We start from the raw sequence: 19156 nt of genomic DNA, 5'->3' as shown, positions 1-19156 counted from the left end.
AGTAAGACCCAGCTACCACGGGAGCGCTGCACAGAGCTGGCTCAGAGATAGCTTTGTGCAGAGGGAGGCACAAGCAGGGCGTGAAAACAGCTCTGCAGGTGAGCAGCAGCAGCTTCAGCACAGCCCTGCTCTGGCAGCAGGGCCCAGCTCCCAGCCTCGGCAGGTGGAGGACGAGGGAAATGCAAGAACGCTGCTCCCCGGTGGACAACCCGAGCTCCCGGGTTGTTCCCCTGCACGCGTGGAACGGGTGCTCTGCTCTCACCCCACACCGACCCCAAGGTCGTCCTCCCCACTCTTCCATGCCCGCCACCTCCTCCCGCTGCAAGCTCCCTCCTTGCCTCCCACCCCTCCTCTGCCTTCTCCTTAGCAGCCACAAATCCTGGGAAGCCGGATTATTGAAATCGGGGTGCCCGGAGCTCCTGGAGAGGTGGGGGAGCGGGCAGGCAGCTTCTGCAGGCAGCCTCTGCCCTGCCCTCAGCCCTGGCCCCCCCGCAGCCGCTCCAGCCCAGCCCCATCCTACGCAGCCCAACGAAGCAGGGACCGCGCGCCCGGAGCGCGGTGCGGGCGAAGCGGCGGCCCGGTACCGCGCTCGGACCTCGCCACTCCCGCGAGTCCTGCGGCCTCTCCCGGGGCCCCGGGCCGCGGCCAGCCCAGCAATCGCGACCCGCGTTGGCCGCTCGCCGCCCCGCCCGGACGGCTCCCCGCAGATCTCCGCACGCCCGGACGACCGGAGGGCGGCCTAGCCCGGCGGCTCGGCAGCCCCGCGTCACCCCGGCCCGCCCGGCCGCGGGTGCCGCCTCCCCGCCGGGCGGGACACACCGGGGCACGGGGCTCCCGGGAGGCCAGACCCCGCCGCCGGCCCTCCTGGCGGCGGCGGGGAACGGCACGGGAGGCGGCGGCGGACAGGGCTGCTCACGGAGACACCGACACACTGACCGCACACCAATACGCACGCGCTCTGACTGCGCAGCAACCCCCTATACACACGCACACATACTGACTGCACACCAACCCCCTACGCGCACACAGACACTGACTGCACACCAACACACCAACCCCCCCCCACACACATTAACTGCACACCAACACACCCACACATCAACACACCCACAGCCACACACACCCCCCCACACACACCCCCACACACACACTCACTGACTGCACACCAACCCCCCCCCCCACACACACACACTGACTACACACCAACACATCAACACACCAACACACCCACACACACTGACGGCACACCAACCCCCCCCCCACTGACTACACACCAACACACCCACACATCAATACACTCACACATCAATACACCCACACCCCCAGACCCCCACACACATGCACAGACTGACTGCACACCCCCACACACTCACACTGACTGCACACCAACACCCCCACATACCCACACCCCCACCCACTCACACAGACTGCACACCAACACCCACACACACACACACACACTGCACACCAACACACCTACACCCACACCCACACACTGACTGCACACCAACCCCCACACACACACACTGAATGGACACCAACACACACACGCACACCAACACACATGCACATATATTGCACACCAACACACATTCATGCACACACACAGACTACACACAAACACTGCATCACACACATGCACACACACCACACATGAACACACACCACACATGAACGCAGAGAGTGGAAGGCATGCACACTCAGCATGCACACAAAGTGCATGCACACACAGCCTACCTGCATACACACAAAATGCACACACACACTGCACACACTCTACCCTGTGAACGCATACATATGGTGTGCACACTCACAGGCTCACTTATACGACACTGCATGTGTACAGTGTGCATCCACAATGTGTGTAGATAGATGTAGAGTGCACCCACACACTGACTGCACCCACACATAGTGCAGACATGGTGCATGCATACACAGAGTGCACTACACAAACGGACACGCCAGCATGTGCGCACCCAGACGTACGCATACATACAGTGTGCACCACGTGGGTATGCTGCACTCGTCCCCCTCGCACATCACTGCTTGCCTGCTGCAGATGTAACCAGATTCAATACCCAAACGTGCATACTGCCTGGAGTAGTTATGTTCTCCGGTGTATGTTTTTTGGGAAGGACCTGGTGGCAAACAGCTGCAGAGAGCAGGGTGGCAGTGAACTTCCCAAAGAGGCTATGATGCCACACTTGTTTTTTTCATGCCAGCTGTTAGCAGGCAGTGCTGGGAGCCAGGCGATGCTGTCAGCCACAGGGCCTGCACACCCTCATTCCGCAAGCAGAGCATTCAGCGGGGGTCTGTCGGGGGTGTCCGATCCCAGCTTCTGCCTCCCTTCCTGCTTGGAACCCCCCATGTTGCCCCGCGCCCCGAGAGGCCACCGTGCCCAGCACCTGGAACCAGCGACTCTGTGACATCAGCCCCGGGGCCAAGGGCACCGCGGGCAACGTGAATACTGCGGGCGCTACGTCAGCTGCTGCACTGCTGGCAGCGAACCCTCGGTTCTTGCAGCTGCGACGTGCCACTGGCAGCGATGAATTTGCTCCTCCTCCTCGTCCTGCTGGCCGTGTGCTGGCCTGCGCACAGCACATGGGACAACTGTGGGTAAGTGGCCCGAGGCTCTGGGCGGGGTTCACCGGAGGGTGCCCGCTTGTCCCCCGTGGCCACACCACAGCTTCCCAAACCCCATGTGGGAGCCTCGGATCCTTGCCAGCACCCAGGCTGCTGGCACAACTCGGCTACGGGGCTAAAGCAGAAACACGGTGGACGGACGCGTGCCTTGTGGGGTTCCCTGGCCCCGCTGTCCGTGCAACACCTTGTGGGGAGGGAGGATGGCTGACCTTCAGCCTGAACGGCAGCAAGCCACTGAGCAGGACAGTAATGAGTTTCTTGTTCCAGAGGGACCTGCGGGCTCCGCCCCATGGCTTCTCTCTATGGCACATCGCGCGTCGTGGGTGGCACAGATGCCCAGCCAGGGTCCTGGCCCTGGATCGTCAGCATCCAGGATCCCTGGGAAATAGGCACGGGGCATGTATGCGGAGGGTCCCTCATCAGCCCACAGTGGGTCCTCACAGCAGCCCACTGCTTCATCGAGGCCTGGTAAGGAGGACCAGGGAACGGGGATACCCCTGTCCGCAGCACCACGTGCTACTCCCATCCCGTTTCCTTCCAGTAGGCGCAGTGCCCTGGGCACTCCAGAGCCCAGCTGAGAGACTGCTCAGGAGAAGGCTGGGCTCGTGCCACTGCTTCCTAGCAGCCTCCAGATCGACATTCCTTGTCCCTAAGGCATGCCAGGGCACTCGCACCCTCCATAGCGCTGCTTTCCTCTCTCCCTTGTGAAGCAGAAGGCAGGGAACTGCAACTGCTGGGCTGCTGCAGCACATGGCTCCGCTCCCTCTGACCCCTCTCTCCATCTGCCTTCCAGGCACATCGCGATGTGGCGCGTGGTGATCGGGGCCACCCAGTTGACTCAGCTGGGCCCCGAGGCCCAAGTGCGCCATATTAAGCGGCTACTGGTTCACGAACAGTATAGTAATATCTCGCAGAGGAATGACATCGCGTTGCTGGAATTGGACCAGCCTGTCCAGTGCAGCTACTACATACAGCTTGCCTGTGTGCCTGACGCCTCGCTGAGGGTGTCAGAGCTGACAACCTGCTACATCAGTGGTTGGGGTTCCACGACTGCAAGATGTGAGTTCCCAAAAAGTGCTCGTGTCCTGAGTGCAAGCTTGGCACACGGGGGAGACGGGTTGGGCTTCCTCACAGCAGGGGCGAAAGCCAGAGCCAGGCTGCGGGGACGTATGCCTGTAGAGATGGGCCTGACCCATGACCCAAAGCGAGACAGAAGGGAAACACCGGTACAACGCCTTCAAGATGCAAAGCCAAGCCCTAGGAGAGGGGTTCACCCAGAGAAGGGAGGAGAGCCGGCCACGAGCCGCTGGGTGTTAATTCCTTTCTGTGCTCACAGCTGGAGGATCAAGTGATGTCCTGCAGGAGGCCAAGGTCCGCCTCATTGATGTCAACCTCTGTAACAGCAGCCGGTGGTATAGAGGGGCCATCCACACCCACAACTTGTGTGCTGGCTATCCGCAGGGTGGCATCGACACCTGCCAGGTAGGAGCACACTACAAATCAACCCCCAGCAGCACAGGCAGCCCTGTCGCAGCCACCCAAACACCCCCCGGGGCGTGCTTTGCCTGGCAAGTCACCTTCCTACCACTGGGTCCCCACTACTGTTGGGGCTCACCTCCCGTTCCCCATCTGCAGGTCCTTGCCCAGCGCCCCACTTGTCCCAGAGGCCTGGGACTCTGCCCAGAAAGCCCATCGGTGCTCTTGGCAGCACACAGGTCCAGATCCCAATCCTGGAACATCCGTCTTCCACACATCCAGGATCACTGTGCAGAGATGAGAGCGCGCCTTACCTTACAGGCCCATGACCCCCTCCCAGACAAGGTTCTGTAGGCTCCAGCACCTGAGCAGAGCCTTTCTGTGCAGTGGATACAGCTCTGGCAGGTGCTGTGAGAGGGAAGGAGCCATCCCCAGTGCCGACAGAGGCCACCCAACAAGACCTCAATCCTTTCTCCTCTGCTGCAGGGTGACAGCGGTGGTCCTCTCGTGTGCAAAGATAACAACGCTGACTACTTCTGGCTTGTTGGAGTGACCAGCTGGGGGAAAGGCTGTGCGAGAGCACGACAGCCGGGAGTCTACGCCTCCACTCAGCACTTTTACGACTGGATCTTGGTGCAGATGGGACTGCGCCCAGCAGTAAGGGCTGCTCCAACATCACGGGCATGGAGTCATTTTCTCACCGCCTCAACCCCCTTCCAGAGGCCAAGGCCAATACCAACACAACCGGGCAGGTTTACACCCTGCCCATTTCCACGCCAGAAGCTGGTGGAATTCTTTACTCGGGTGCAGGAGCTCCTGCAGGTCCTAAAGGGAAAAAAGGCTTGAGCAGCAGGATGAACAGGATCCGATGGAGGCTGCAGTGTACCACGACCATTTCCTTCTGGGGCAATGCCTGCTGATCCAAAGGCAGCCTCAACGTCAAAGGCCTGCTCTCTCCTGCCCGCTCTCCTCTGAGTGCACACACATGCTGAAGCTGACTTAGTTCTTGAAATAAAGTTGCCAATTTTCACAGCTAACCGTGCTTCAGTGCAATTTGGTCTCCTGTGCAAGGAGGCAAGGACTTTCTTGCCCGGCACCTGCAAAATGAGGCTGCAGGCAGTCAAGTAGGACACAAAGGGAAAGAGTCACTCAAAAGGGCTGAAACCGTGCCTGGTCAGAGAGGAGGGTGCTCAGAGCCACCTTGGGATGGAGAAGACTGTCACATTGAGGCTAGAAAGAGGATAGGAAAAAATGATGTGACATGCAGACAACTTTGGGCGTATGCATGAAGGCACACAAGCTGATGATTAGGGCCTGGCGTAAGCCTTAGCTAACTGAACAGACCGCGGGAAACTCCTGAGCATGACAAGAGAAATGGCTGACCACACCAAACAGAGTGAGAAGCTGACAGGAGTTACAGTGCCATGAGGAAGAGCCAGATTTCAGGGATAGTTAAGGGGGAATGATGAGAGAGGTGGCCACGCTTCACAGATAATTGAAGGAAGAGCTGGGGTCATGCTGGGGAGAGGACTCTGGCAGGGACAGCAGTACCCAGGAAAGCGCATCCGTAATGCCATGGGAGTCCAAGGCAACCCAGCTAACGGCACCTGAAACACCAAATCTGTTCACAGATGTAGCAAACCTGGGAGCAAGGCGGGGAAAAATAACCGGGGGTAGGTCCCTAGTTTCGCAGGAGACAAGGGCGGAGAAAGCGAGGAGTCCAGGAAGATGAGGGGGATGTACAAGCACGGAAAATGGGGAGACGCGAGAATCAAGGAGCTAGTCACACATCAGCAAACTGCTGGTTGGCTTGCCTGTTTGACGGAGCCCTGCACCTCATCACCACAGTCCGTCCTACCTTCTCTTTGAGAGCAATTCCAAATCCTTTTCTGTGTGGCCCCACTCTGCACCCGGTGGGGGGTGGGTCCAGAGGCCTGCCTGCTAGCGATGGCAGAAGGGAACACAGGTCATAGGGAGCCCGCAGCTGGAAACACCGAGTGTCTAGGGCCAGCTGCTGGTGGGAGCGCTGTGTGCGTGTGCAGTTCTCTAGTGAGCTCGAAGCTGGACCAGCTCACGAGCAAGAGGAGGTACAGATCTGGAAAGACGCAAGGTCTGTGCCCATTACGGGGTAAGTAGCTTGACATCCAGCCATGGATTTTAATTGAACTTAATTCCCATGCTCATATTTAAGGGACCCACGAACGTGCGGTGCTTGCGAATCTAGGGAGTGATGTGTGTGTATGTTTCACTACTGAACATCAGTCCTGGGCAGCTGCAGAGGAAGACACGGACTGGGTTGTGCTTTTTGTGTGAAGTGGGTGCTCGTAAAGGTACTGCTCTATCTATGTTAACCTGTTTTGCCATTCATGCCAGTGAAGTATGTGTGCACGTTCTTGAATGTGATCTGGCTCTTTGGAAGACAAACCAAGTCTCTTGTACCTGCACGTGGGAAGAGCAGTCGCATCCATCGGACTGAGACGGGAGAAACCCGCTGGGAATCAGAGTCCTCCCAATTCAGCTCCAGCCCCTCTGCAAGGAGACATTCTCGGGGAGGAACATGGGCTGGATACAGCGTGCACAGAGACACACACACACATGCACACGTGCACACGCACGCACCCTCAGCATGCACAGAGTACATGCACAGAAAAGCTGTGCGCGCACACGCTGCATTCACACACAGGGTGCATGTGCGTACACACACAGTGGAGACACACATGGGGTACAAACAGAAGGTGCAACGCACACCCAGAGTGTGTGCACACTTACAGTCCAAAACACACGTCTTGAACACGGAGCGCAATGCCTGCAGCATGCATGCATGTGCAATGCACCTACTCCCACACCCCGCACTCATGCGCACAGTGTGCACCCACCCATCTGCCCACATACACCGTCAGCATACCCGCAGTGATGCATGCACATGTAGAATGCACCTCCCACGAGTGCACATGCAAACTCACTTGTCCATGCATGCTCACATGCATGTCCATGCACACATACACATATGCAGGCATACACACGTGCACACAATGCGTGTGCACGCACAGAGGAAAGTGTTGCACGCATACAAACATATAGCTCGTTAACACCCCACATGTTCATGAGCCGCTCACATGGACACAGCCTATCATGCCCACCCCTGCCCCTTCCCACCTGTGCCTGGCCCACACATGTCTTTCAGCATGTGCTCCCACAGCACTGCAGCAGTCGCTTGGGCCTCTCCTTCCATGCCCAGCCGCCTGGACACTGTTCATCCACGTGTCCTACCTGTGCCCGCTGGCGCCTGTGCAGGTTGGGGCAGTCACGCCATGCCTTGCTCAGTTTCCTGCAGCCAAGTTACCTGCACACAGCGCACATGGTCCCACACCTCCTGCCCTGGTCCGCGTCCGGTCTCTGAAACTCTGTCCCCACACCATGTCCCCCCCCAGAGCTCAGAGCCCCGGCTGTTCTCCTCTCAGTGTCCTGACTGCCAGCCCCCAGCGCCCTGATCCCTGTGGCCAGGCACTGCACGGCAAGCACTGCCATGCCCTGCGAGCAAAGTGAGCTCCATGAATTATGCAGCAGTTTCGCCTCCTGCTGCAGCACCAGCCTCCTCGCTCTGCCTCTTGGCCCTGAATAATTGATGGCAGTGAGCACAGCAGCAGCAGCAGCCCCAGCGTCCTTCCTGTGCCAGGGACCAGGCCCTTAGGAGGCATGGGGCTAGACACGCAGGAAGGCCAGGGGCTACGGGACAGTCTGAACTACAGAGGACAGGGAGCAATGGAAAGCAGAGTTCACTGGCACATTAGAAAGTGGTTGTAAAAGTGGGATGGGTCTTAAGAAATGCTGACGAGTAATAACAGGAAACTCCAGAACAGACTGATCACACAGGCTGCGTGCAAAACACAGGCACAACAGGATGAGAACATCCAGACGAGGACATTAGCCAGCCTTACCCGTGCTTTGTCTTTGGGCTGAAACTCCTCACCTCTGCCTGCTGTGTGGTTAATCCCAGACCACTGCCACTGTGCCTGTGCTTGTACACCCCCTCTGGTCTGGCTTTAATCTCATTTTGGATAAACTGGACAGATGGAGGTCTTCAGGACATTCAACCTCAATTCCTGTCTGTGCCTGTCTTCCAAGCTTGCTCCGGTTTTCAAAAGCAGACACAGCAATAGGGTACAGCCTTCCCGGGGTGCAGAACCTTTTCCTCCTCGTTCTCCTCGTCACCCCCTTCCACCAGAGAATTGTTGTTGCTCTTTGCACTGTCCCTTCCTCGCTCTGATTACAAGTCACGGATCTGCAGGACATTTCAGGCACAACCAGCAGTCCTTGAGCCTGAACGTGAAATTCTGTCATTGCTGCAGGAAAACATACTTCGCTTGAAAAGTGCCCAGGCTCCCATATGGCCCAGCCTGCCCCAAACAATGCCACGCTCTCTGCCTGTCCCAGGGGATTTTGCACCCTGCGTGCCCCTGGAGAGAAGCAGCTTCATTTGCTCTTCCAGAAGGCGGGAAGCTGGGAGCAGCGGCCTGGGCCACAGGCAGGGAGGCAGGGGACGTCCACCCAGGCCACCCAGCCCCAGCGGAGAGGACGTCCGCTGGCCGCCACACGCCGAGGTGCCCGTCTCCTCCCAGGACAGCCTCACGGTTTCCCGGCCTCAGCCCCGGTGCGGCTGGGAGCAGGCCGGGGTGCCGGCAGCCGCGAGGCCTCGTCCCCCAGAGAGCAGGGGCTGGACACGGGCTGAGTCCGCAGCCCCCAAGCCTGGGCGACGCTGAGGGCGGGTCTGTGGGAAACCCCTGTTGTTAATAAGCCACCCTCAGCCGCAGCACCCGGCGGCTAGCCCGGGCCCCGGGAGGCCGCCTGCACCGGGCACGGCGGCCCGGGAGGCGGCTGCGAGGGATCGACACCGCCGCGAAGTACGGCTCGTCGCGGCCCCTTTCAAGGGCTGCCCCGCGGCGGACTACAATTCCCGGCATGCCCCGCGGCGGTGCTGGGTCACGTGGCTGCCCGCGGGGGTCAGATGGTGGCCGGCGGCGGCTCAGCGCGGCGCGGTTCGGCTCCGCCGGTCGGGGAGCTGCCTGCTCTGCCCGGCGCGCACCGCACCGCACCGCACCGCACCGCACCGCACCGCACCGCACCGCACCGCACCGCACCGCGGGAGGGCGGCGCTGTGCCCCGTGCTGAGCGCGTGTATCGGCGGGCCGCGGGGCCTTCCTGGGCGGCAGCGCTATGGGGCGGCGGGGCCGCGGCCTGCCGTGGGCCCTGGTGCTGCTGGCCTTGCGCGGAGTGGCCGGCGCCGCCCCCAGCTTCGTCCTGTTGCTGGCGGACGACTTGGGCTTCGGGGACCTGGGGAGCTACGGGCACCCTTCTTCTGCCACGCCCAACCTGGACCGGATGGCTTCGCGCGGGCTGCGGTTCACCGACTTCTACAGCAGCTCCCCGGTGTGCAGCCCGTCCCGGTACGTCCCCCGCTGCTCCCGCTCCGCTGGCGGGCGACTGCTGCAGGGCCCCGGGGTGGGGATGGCGGAAGCGTCGAGACAGGGCTTGGCACCCAGCTGGGGAGCTGCAGTGCCGGGAGGAGCGGGTGGCTGATAAACCTGCCGTGTCCCAGGAGGCCTGAAGGTCCAGCTGCTCTGTGAGGGGCCTGATTGCGGGTCCCAGCAGCCAGGGGAGGTGGCAGTGGCAGCCGCGAGACTGCGGAGCCAAGCTGCCAGGTCCCGAGGAATGGGGCACCCGCTGTGGAGGCTGAGCATCACGACCTGCGCTGTGTCCAGCGTGATGCCTGTCTCCTCTCTCTCCTTCAATGCTCACCTGTAGGGCAGCCCTGCTGACCGGCCGGTTCCAGATGCGCTCTGGGGTTTACCCCGGTGTGTTCAACCCAGACTCGCGGGGAGGCCTGCCGCTGTCTGAGGTCACCATTGCGGAGGTGCTGAAGGCTGCGGGCTATGCCACAGCCATGGTTGGCAAGTGGCACCTTGGCCTGGGGATTAATGGCTCCTTCCTGCCCATCCACCAGGGCTTTGACCACTTCTTGGGGGTGCCCTACTCCCATGACCAGGTGAGAGGCTGTCAAGCCCTGAAGGGTGTCCCGGGGCTGGCTGGGGAGAGTGCCTGAAAGATGAAGCTTGCCCGAGAGCACATAGACCGGGTAGTGCTTGCCTGGGCAGATGGGTGTGGGTGTCTGCAGGCCGGGGAGATGGATGCTGGTGGGGAAAGCCCGTCTCTGAGGTGCTTGTATGATAGGGTAGTTTTGCAGAATGTGGGTGGCCATTGTGCATGGGCGCATACGCCCTTTGTCAAGGGAGGGAGGGTCAGCTTCTGGGCTACAAAGAAGCATCTGAATTGCTGCCAGGAGAAAATTATGTTGGGGCAGCACGGTCCTTGGACAGTTCTAGGGTGGGCACAGACCCCTGGGCTTCTGGGAGTGGCTGCCCAAAGGGTGCCTGTAGGACCTGGTGGTGGGCCGCTGTGAGATTCTTTGCTCCCCTCCCCTCGCTGTCCTGCAACACAGGTAAAAGACAAAGTGTTATTTGTTCTCTCCAGGGCCCCTGCCAGAATCTCACCTGCTTCCCACCTGACATCAAGTGTTTTGGGACTTGTGACCAAGGCTTAGTGCCAGTCCCGCTGCTCTGGAACCAGAGTATCGTGCAGCAGCCGGTCTCTTTCCCTGATCTGGTGCCACTCTACAACAAATTCTCCCGGGACTTCATCGCTGACTGTGCCCGACGAGGCCTCCCCTTCCTGCTCTACTATGCCTCCCATGTAGGAGACGGGGAGGGCTGCTGCGGGCCCGAGGGTGGGGAAGGGAACCTTTGTCCTGTGGGGAGAGCGGGGAAGCATCTCAGCTCCTGCAGCCCCGGGACTGTGCTGAGCAGTCAATACCTGCTCCTGGATGACCTGGGGTTGCTGCTCCCACGCCCAGGTCTTGTGGCAGCACCGTTCAGATAATGTTCTTGGGCTGCTTCTTTCTGGAGCTTTGCCCACTTCTCTGGGCCAGGAGTCCACCCAGGAAAACTTCCCACTCTGGGGCTCCACATCCTCTCCTGGGGCTCAGCTCCTTTATACCATTTCTGAGAGATGTTTCTGAAGCTTGGGGACAAGCCTCCTCTCATCTCATGGGTATTGTCACATATCTCCATGTCCTAGCTGGGATACTCGCTGTCCCCGGGTGAATTGGGAACGAGATGCAGCTCTGGGGGAGTTTGCGTAGCAGTCTTCTCTGCTCTTTCTCCAGCATACACACTACCCCCAGTTTGCAAGCCAGGACTATGCAGGGCAGTCACGGCGTGGGCCATTTGGTGATGCACTCTTGGAGTTTGATGGCTCGGTGGGACAGCTGCTGCAGGCACTGGAGGAAAATGGTCTTGCAAACACGACCTTGGTGTTTTTCACCTCTGACAATGGGTGAGTGGGCTCAGCAGGGGGGGCTTCGTCACTGGTAAGATTCTGCTGCCATGGTATGGGGGAACTGGAATGAGGCATTGGTTGGCTGGGGCAAAAGGGATGTGGTGTGGCATTGCCAGGTGAGACCCCAGTGACCTGAAGCGAGGCAAGAGGTGGACACTGCTCTGGAGAGGACTCAGTGCACGATCTCCTCCTTGTTCCTGTGACTCAGCTGTGCCCCTCCTCGTGGGCAGAAACCTCACAGGGTTCGGGTCAGGAGTGTGCAGCAGCCCAAATATACCCCGATTCCCTCCATGTGTGGGTGGCATTGGTCTCTGGTGCCCTGCTTAGGCATCTTGCACACCTTGGCTTCTTCACCTGACCCATGCCTCCTGCCGCACAAGGCTGAGAAGGATGGCATTGTCACTTGCTGACACCATGTCTCTCTTGTCATGGCCCCGTTGGCAGCATCAGGGAAGGGGTAGCATGAACCTGTGAAACTGGTGGCAGGTGGTTCTCTCTCACAGCCCCTCCACCATGCGGATGGCACGCGGAGGCAGCTCTGGCCTTCTGAAGTGTGGGAAGGGCACAACATACGAAGGTGGCATGCGGGAACCAGCAGTGGCTTATTGGCCAGGCCATATCCCTCCAGGTGAGACTTGGCACTGCTTGTGCCTTTTGTGTGCTGATGCCAGCCAAGGCAGGGTGTCACGGCAGCTCGGCTGCCCCGGGACAAGCAGAGGGCGGGAGAGAAGCGAGGATGGCAGGGATGGGAGTGGGATCAGGTGCTTGAACCTTTCCTTGTGCCTTGCTGTGGTGGGTGACAGGAGTGACGCATGAGCTGGCAAGCACCCTGGACATCCTGCCAACCCTGACTACCCTGGCTGGAGCAGCTCTTCCCAAAGTTGCCCTGGATGGCTATGACCTGAGTCCGGTGCTGTTTGGGTCAAGGAAGGTGAGTCCCGCGGGCTGGTTCAGCTGGCATTGTGCATGAAGGCTGGGTGTGGGGCTGGAGCTGTGTGCCTGATGAGTATAACCAGCGGGGCGGTCAGGGGAGATCCGTGAGCTGGGACCTTTTGTCTGGCCTGGGTCATGCCACGGAGTTCCTGGGCTTCCCCAGGCTGCTCGGCTCTAAATCTGTAATGTGTTGCCAAGCCAAACCCCCACGGCTGCCGTGGGTGGACAGAGCCCCAGTAGCTGTGAGTAGGGAGCAAACAGGATGCTGCTGCTCCTCAGCTTCCCCCCTCTCTGGCCGTGTTCTGGCGGTAGTATCGGGGCTCTTGTCTGACTCCCTGGAGTCTCTGCCTGGTCCTGTTCCAGGCTCTTCTTCAGCCTCGTGGCTGCACCACAGGTGAGCTTAGCTCTGCTGCTTCCCACAGAGTCCCCGTCAGACGATGTTCTTCTACCCGCCGTCCCCCGATCCGGTGCACGGCCCCTTCGCTGTCAGGCTTGGGAAGTACAAGGCCCATTACTTCACACAAGGTAAGTGCTGCCTCCTCTCCTCTGCCCGGGCAGCTTTGTGAAGTCCCGTATGGTTTTGCTGTCCCAAGCTCAAAGAGAAGAAACTGAGCTACACTTGGGGATTTCTTTTGCAGGTTCCTCTCACAGTGATATGACCCCAGACCAGGCCTGCCACGGGCTGACCCCGCTGACCCCTCACTTGCCCCCGCTGCTCTTTGACCTCGAGTCAGACCCAGCCGAGAACTATGATCTGCTGCAGAGCGGCGCAGGGCCGGAGGTTCTGCAAGCCCTGAAGGAGATCAAACTGCAGAAAGTGCTTTTTGAACAGCGCATGGAGTTTGGGGAGAGCCAGATCAGGAAGGGCAGGGATCCTGCGCTGCAGCCCTGCTGCGTACCAAACTGCAGTCCTAAGCCTTCCTGCTGCCGCTGCTCCTAGCCTCTTGCTGCTCCATCCCCTTCAGTTGCTCCACACGGGAACCCTACCCCAAACCCACCAGACCCCCCCCGCCCCCAACTAACCAAGCTCAGCCTTAGAGCTGCCCTGCAGCTTTGGCCCAGTGACACCTCTGGTTAATGGAGTGCTGGGATAGCAAACTGGGGGTTGGGGAGATTACCACTCCTGCTAGGAGTGCAGGTCAGTGGACCCTGTGCTCTGTGTTGGACGTTCAAGCTGAGGCCTCCTGACAGAAGCCCTGACTTGTTCAGGGAGGGACCATGATACAGCATCATCTCTAGAGCCAGAACAGCTCCTTTCAAACCATGATCAAGACGAAGCAAAGGGCATGCCCCAGTGTCTAGAGATCTCAACTCGGTTGGAAGCATGCTGTGCACCCCTGGGTGGGAACAGAACTGGGAGCTGCAGCACCATCACTTGCCAGGGACCAAGAGCACAGCAAGAGGAGGATAGGATGGATGGTCCTGGCAGCTTCAGAGGCAGGACCTTGTACAGCTAGTGCAGAGGGGACATGCCTAGGTAGGGAGCAGCTGAGGGTATGCATGCTCGGGCACCTCCAAGTCCTTCGTGACTCCAGGAGGTGGAGATATGGCTGGTGGTTGGCAGGCCTGGTCCTCTTGTAAGGTCCGTGGATGCCGGGGCTGATCAATCAGGTGGGCTGCAACCACACGCCATCCACATGACTGAAGGGGTCTTCCTCCTCTTGCTCGTGAGCTAGTCCAGCTTCGAGCTCACTAGAGAACTGCACACGCACACAGCGCTCCCACCAGCAGCTGGCCCTAGACACTCGGTGTTTCCAGCTGCGGGCTCCCTATGACGTGTGTTCCCTTCTGCCATCGCTAGCAGGCAGGCCTCTGGACCCACCCCCACCGGGTGCAGAGTGGGGCCACACAGAAAAGGATTTGGAATTGCTCTCAAAGAGAAGGTAGGACGGACTGTGGTGATGAGGTGCAGGGCTCCGTCAAACAGGCAAGCCAACCAGCGGTTTGCTGATGTGTGACTAGCTCCTTGATTCTCGCGTCTCCCCATTTTCCGTGCTTGTACATCCCCCTCATCTTCCTGGACTCCTCCCTTTCTCTGCCCTTGTCTCCTGCGAAACTAGGGACCTACCCCCGGTTATTTCCCCCCCCCCCTTGCTCCCAGGTTTGCTACATCTGTGAACAGATTTGGTGTTTCAGGTGCCGTTAGCTGGGTCGCCTTGGACTCCCATGGCATTACGGATGCGCTTTCCTGGGTACTGCTGTCCCTGCCAGATTCCTCTCCCCAGCATGACCCCAGCTCTTCCTTCAATTATCTGTGAAGCGTGGCCACCTCTCTCATCATTCCTCCTTAACCACCTGCAAAATCTGGTGCACGTTGTCTTCTCTAAGGCTTCTTCTGTCTGCTCTAAGCAGATACGGGGCACCACCTTCAGGTCAATTTTAAAAAACAAGGCAGCCTTGAGTCCAGTTTGTTTGGAGGCCAGTTCTGGTGCCTGTGAAGCCATGCTACACCTCAAGGGCCTTGAGAGCAGCTATTCCACTTTCAGAGAGAGCCTGCCCTGTCATCCTAGGGACCAGGTTGCGCACTCAGCTGTGTGCCTTACGTCTGTCCCCACAGGCCAGGGTGGCAGCAGAAAGCTCCCGCACGTTTCATGGCTTTGAAGATGCCATTCTTCAAGCCGCTGCTCTCTACCCCCCAGGGACCTAGCCCTGCTCAGCAAATGCAATGCACACGGCTGGCTCCTGCTTTTCTCCCGTGACTGCTCTGCACTCCAGCACGTGAGCAAGACTCCAGCATAGAGCTGTAGAAGGCAGACTGATGAGATGAGGCTGATACAGGGTTTACCAAAGCTGTGGAGAATGGCATGTGGGGCTGAGAGCAGGAGCATCCCTCCCTGTCTGGAGCTTAAAATTGCATGTCCTTGGCCACACATACCAGGTGCCACAAGTGCCCTTGTCAGTGTTGGCCCAGAATAGCAGTAAAACTTAGAGACAGCAAGGACATGAAGCCTGCCAGAGGGTGTTGGTGTGGCTGACATAGCCAGCGTGGACTGTGCTGCATCTGCCTTTCAGTGTGCCTTGTGCAGGAAGGTTGACACTGCTTGGGTATGCTTGGCTTATTTGCCTTGCACGTCGCTGCTTGCCTGCCGTGGCTGTAAGCAGATGGGCTCTTCAACACCCAAACGTGCATGCTCTCTGGAGTAGTTATGCTGTGCCCTTGGCCCCTGCAAGCAGAGCATTCAGCGGGGGTCTGTCGGGGGTGTCCGATCCCAGCTTCTGCCTCCCTTCCTGCTTGGAACCCCCCATGTTGCCCCGCGCCCCGAGAGGCCACCGTGCCCAGCACCTGGAACCAGCGACTCTGTGACATCAGCCCCGGGGCCAAGGGCACCGCGGGCAACGTGAATACTGCGGGCGCTACGTCAGCTGCTGCACTGCTGGCAGCGAACCCTCGGTTCTTGCAGCTGCGACGTGCCACTGGCAGCGATGAATTTGCTCCTCCTCCTCGTCCTGCTGGCCGTGTGCTGGCCTGCGCACGGCACATGGGACAACTGTGGGTAAGTGGCCCGAGGCTCTGGGCGGGGTTCACCGGAGGGTGCCCGCTTGTCCCCTGTGGCCACACCACAGCTTCCCAAACCCCATGTGGGAGCCTCGGATCCTTGCCAGCACCCAGGCTGCTGGCACAACTCGGCTACGGGGCTAAAGCAGAAACACGGTGGACGGACGCGTGCCTTGTGGGGTTCCCTGGCCCCGCTGTCCGTGCAACGCCTTGTGGGGAGGGAGGATGGCTGACCTTCAGCCTGAACGGCAGCAAGCCACTGAGCAGGACAGTAATGAGTTTCTTGTTACAGAGGGACCTGCGGGCTCCGCCCCATGGCTTCTCTCTATGGCACATCGCGCGTCGTGGGTGGCACAGATGCCCAGCCAGGGTCCTGGCCCTGGATCGTCAGCATCCAGGATCCCTGGGAAATAGGCACGGGGCATGTATGCGGAGGGTCCCTCATCAGCCCACAGTGGGTCCTCACAGCAGCCCACTGCTTCATCGAGGCCTGGTAAGGAGGACCAGGGAACGGGGATACCCCTGTCCGCAGCACCACGTGCTACTCCCATCCCGTTTCCTTGCAGTAGGCGCAGTGCCCTGGGCACTCCAGAGCCCAGCTGAGAGACTGCTCAGGAGAAGGCTGGGCTCGTGCCACTGCTTCCTAGCAGCCTCCAGATCGACATTCCTTGTCCCTAAGGCATGCCAGGGCACTCGCACCCTCCATAGCGCTGCTTTCCTCTCTCTCTTGTGAAGCAGAAGGCAGGGAACTGCAACTGCTGGGCTGCTGCAGCACATGGCTCCGCTCCCTCTGACCCCTCTCTCCATCTGCCTTCCAGGCACATCGCGATGTGGCGCGTGGTGATCGGGGCCACCCAGTTGACTCAGCTGGGCCCCGAGGCCCAAGTGCGCCATATTAAGCGGCTACTGGTTCACGAACAGTATAGTAATATCTCGCAGAGGAATGACATCGCGTTGCTGGAATTGGACCAGCCTGTCCAGTGCAGCTACTACATACAGCTTGCCTGTGTGCCTGACGCCTCGCTGAGGGTGTCAGAGCTGACAACCTGCTACATCAGTGGTTGGGGTTCCACGACTGCAAGATGTGAGTTCCCAAAAAGTGCTCGTGTCCTGAGTGCAAGCTTGGCACACGGGGGAGACGGGTTGGGCTTCCTCACAGCAGGGGCGAAAGCCAGAGCCAGGCTGCGGGGACGTATGCCTGTAGAGATGGGCCTGACCCATGACCCAAAGCGAGACAGAAGGGAAACACCGGTACAACGCCTTCAAGATGCAAAGCCAAGCCCTAGGAGAGGGGTTCACCCAGAGAAGGGAGGAGAGCCGGCCACGAGCCGCTGGGTGTTAATTCCTTTCTGTGCTCACAGCTGGAGGATCAAGTGATGTCCTGCAGGAGGCCAAGGTCCGCCTCATTGATGTCAACCTCTGTAACAGCAGCCGGTGGTATAGAGGGGCCATCCACACCCACAACTTGTGTGCTGGCTATCCGCAGGGTGGCATCGACACCTGCCAGGTAGGAGCACACTACAAATCAACCCCCAGCAGCACAGGCAGCCCTGTCGCAGCCACCCAAACACCCCCCGGGGCGTGCTTTGCCTGGCAAGTCACCTTCCTACCACTGGGTCCCCACTACTGTTGGGGCTCACCTCCCGTTCCCCATCTGCAGGTCCTTGCCCAGCGCCCCACTTGTCCCAGAGGCCTGGGACTCTGCCCAGAAAGCCCATCGGTGCTCTTGGCAGCACACAGGTCCAGATCCCAATCCTGGAACATCCGTCTTCCACACATCCAGGATCACTGTGCAGAGATGAGAGCGCGCCTTACCTTACAGGCCCATGACCCCCTCCCAGACAAGGTTCTGTAGGCTCCAGCACCTGAGCAGAGCCTTTCTGTGCAGTGGATACAGCTCTGGCAGGTGCTGTGAGAGGGAAGGAGCCATCCCCAGTGCCGACAGAGGCCACCCAACAAGACCTCAATCCTTTCTCCTCTGCTGCAGGGTGACAGCGGTGGTCCTCTCGTGTGCAAAGATAACAACGCTGACTACTTCTGGCTTGTTGGAGTGACCAGCTGGGGGAAAGGCTGTGCGAGAGCACGACAGCCGGGAGTCTACGCCTCCACTCAGCACTTTTACGACTGGATCTTGGTGCAGATGGGACTGCGCCCAGCAGTAAGGGCTGCTCCAACATCACGGGCATGGAGTCATTTTCTCACCGCCTCAACCCCCTTCCAGAGGCCAAGGCCAATACCAACACAACCGGGCAGATTTACACCCTGCCCATTTCCACGCCAGAAGCTGGTGGAATTCTTTACTCGGGTGCAGGAGCTCCTGCAGGTCCTAAAGGGAAAAAAGGCTTGAGCAGCAGGATGAACAGGATCCGATGGAGGCTGCAGTGTACCACGACCATTTCCTTCTGGGGCAATGCCTGCTGATCCAAAGGCAGCCTCAACGTCAAAGGCCTGCTCTCTCCTGCCCGCTCTCCTCTGAGTGCACACACATGCTGAAGCTGACTTAGTTCTTGAAATAAAGTTGCCAATTTTCACAGCTAACCGTGCTTCAGTGCAATTTGGTCTCCTGTGCAAGGAGGCAAGGACTTTCTTGCCCGGCACCTGCAAAATGAGGCTGCAGGCAGTCAAGTAGGACACAAAGGGAAAGAGTCACTCAAAAGGGCTGAAACCGTGCCTGGTCAGAGAGGAGGGTGCTCAGAGCCACCTTGGGATGGAGAAGACTGTCACATTGAGGCTAGAAAGAGGATAGGAAAAAATGATGTGACATGCAGACAACTTTGGGCGTATGCATGAAGGCACACAAGCTGATGATTAGGGCCTGGCGTAAGCCTTAGCTAACTGAACAGACCGCGGGAAACTCCTGAGCATGACAAGAGAAATGGCTGACCACACCAAACAGAGTGAGAAGCTGACAGGAGTTACAGTGCCATGAGGAAGAGCCAGATTTCAGGGATAGTTAAGGGGGAATGATGAGAGAGGTGGCCACGCTTCACAGATAATTGAAGGAAGAGCTGGGGTCATGCTGGGGAGAGGAATATGGCAGGGACAGCAGTACCCAGGAAAGCGCATCCGTAATGCCATGGGAGTCCAAGGCGACCCAGCTAACGGCACCTGAAACACCAAATCTGTTCACAGATGTAGCAAACCTGGGAGCAAGGGGGGGGGGGAAATAACCGGGGGTAGGTCCCTAGTTTCGCAGGAGACAAGGGCGGAGAAAGC

General features: G+C 59.2%; 3 protein-coding genes across 6 annotated transcripts; all 3 read left to right on the top strand.

The window, feature by feature from the left end:
* The first annotated feature begins 2294 nt into the window (after positions 1-2294).
* LOC142078430 (acrosin-like) lies at positions 2295-5156 on the top strand. Its single transcript, XM_075140892.1, has 5 exons — positions 2295-2616; positions 2911-3111; positions 3437-3702; positions 3980-4125; positions 4606-5156. Exons 1-5 carry the CDS (start codon positions 2546-2548, stop codon positions 4963-4965), a joined length of 1044 nt encoding a protein of 347 aa, XP_074996993.1. The 5' UTR covers positions 2295-2545; the 3' UTR covers positions 4966-5156.
* Positions 5157-9246: 4090 nt separating this feature from the next.
* On the top strand, positions 9247-13384 carry ARSA (arylsulfatase A). 2 transcript variants are annotated; one of them, XM_075140854.1, is made up of 8 exons: positions 9247-9563; positions 9922-10162; positions 10648-10866; positions 11339-11508; positions 12015-12139; positions 12315-12442; positions 12867-12969; positions 13083-13384. In XM_075140854.1, the coding sequence occupies exons 1-8, from the start codon at positions 9334-9336 to the stop codon at positions 13382-13384; spliced, it is 1518 nt and encodes a 505-aa protein (XP_074996955.1). In that variant the 5' UTR covers positions 9247-9333. The 2 variants fall into 2 exon arrangements, with proteins under 2 accessions (XP_074996955.1, XP_074996962.1); XM_075140861.1 differs by lacking the exon at positions 10648-10866.
* An 863-nt stretch (positions 13385-14247) lies between these two features.
* Positions 14248-18478, top strand: LOC142078405 (acrosin-like). Of its 3 annotated transcripts, none has more exons than XM_075140879.1 (5): positions 14248-14327; positions 16233-16433; positions 16759-17024; positions 17302-17447; positions 17928-18478. In XM_075140879.1, the coding sequence occupies exons 2-5, from the start codon at positions 16255-16257 to the stop codon at positions 18285-18287; spliced, it is 951 nt and encodes a 316-aa protein (XP_074996980.1). In that variant the 5' UTR covers positions 14248-14327; positions 16233-16254; the 3' UTR covers positions 18288-18478. The 3 variants fall into 3 exon arrangements, with proteins under 3 accessions (XP_074996980.1, XP_074996972.1, XP_074996987.1); XM_075140871.1 differs by lacking the exon at positions 14248-14327 and adding an exon at positions 14761-15938; XM_075140886.1 differs by lacking the exons at positions 14248-14327; positions 16233-16433 and adding an exon at positions 14761-15938.
* Positions 18479-19156: the final 678 nt, after the last annotated feature.

Source organism: Calonectris borealis, chromosome 1 (assembly GCF_964195595.1).
Source record: "Calonectris borealis chromosome 1, bCalBor7.hap1.2, whole genome shotgun sequence".
In the NCBI taxonomy this organism is placed as follows: Eukaryota; Metazoa; Chordata; class Aves; order Procellariiformes; family Procellariidae; genus Calonectris; species Calonectris borealis.
This window is presented reverse-complemented; position numbering and strand designations above follow the sequence as displayed.

Bases quoted from the DNA above. Each gene is read 5' to 3' on its own strand.
- ARSA (XM_075140854.1), top strand. From the start codon at position 9,334: ATGGGGCGGCGGGGCCGCGGCCTGCCGTGGGCCCTGGTGCTGCTGGCC. The intron at 12,140-12,314 runs GTGAGACTTGGC...GGTGGGTGACAG, and splicing joins GCCAGGCCATATCCCTCCAG to GAGTGACGCATGAGCTGGCA. The intron at 12,443-12,866 runs GTGAGTCCCGCG...TGCTTCCCACAG, and splicing joins TGCTGTTTGGGTCAAGGAAG to AGTCCCCGTCAGACGATGTT.
- LOC142078405 (XM_075140871.1), top strand. From the start codon at position 15,868: ATGAATTTGCTCCTCCTCCTCGTCCTGCTGGCCGTGTGCTGGCCTGCG. The intron at 15,939-16,232 runs GTAAGTGGCCCG...TTCTTGTTACAG, and splicing joins GGCACATGGGACAACTGTGG to AGGGACCTGCGGGCTCCGCC. The intron at 17,025-17,301 runs GTGAGTTCCCAA...CTGTGCTCACAG, and splicing joins GGGTTCCACGACTGCAAGAT to CTGGAGGATCAAGTGATGTC.
- LOC142078430 (XM_075140892.1), top strand. From the start codon at position 2,546: ATGAATTTGCTCCTCCTCCTCGTCCTGCTGGCCGTGTGCTGGCCTGCG. The intron at 2,617-2,910 runs GTAAGTGGCCCG...TTCTTGTTCCAG, and splicing joins AGCACATGGGACAACTGTGG to AGGGACCTGCGGGCTCCGCC. The intron at 3,112-3,436 runs GTAAGGAGGACC...TCTGCCTTCCAG, and splicing joins CACTGCTTCATCGAGGCCTG to GCACATCGCGATGTGGCGCG.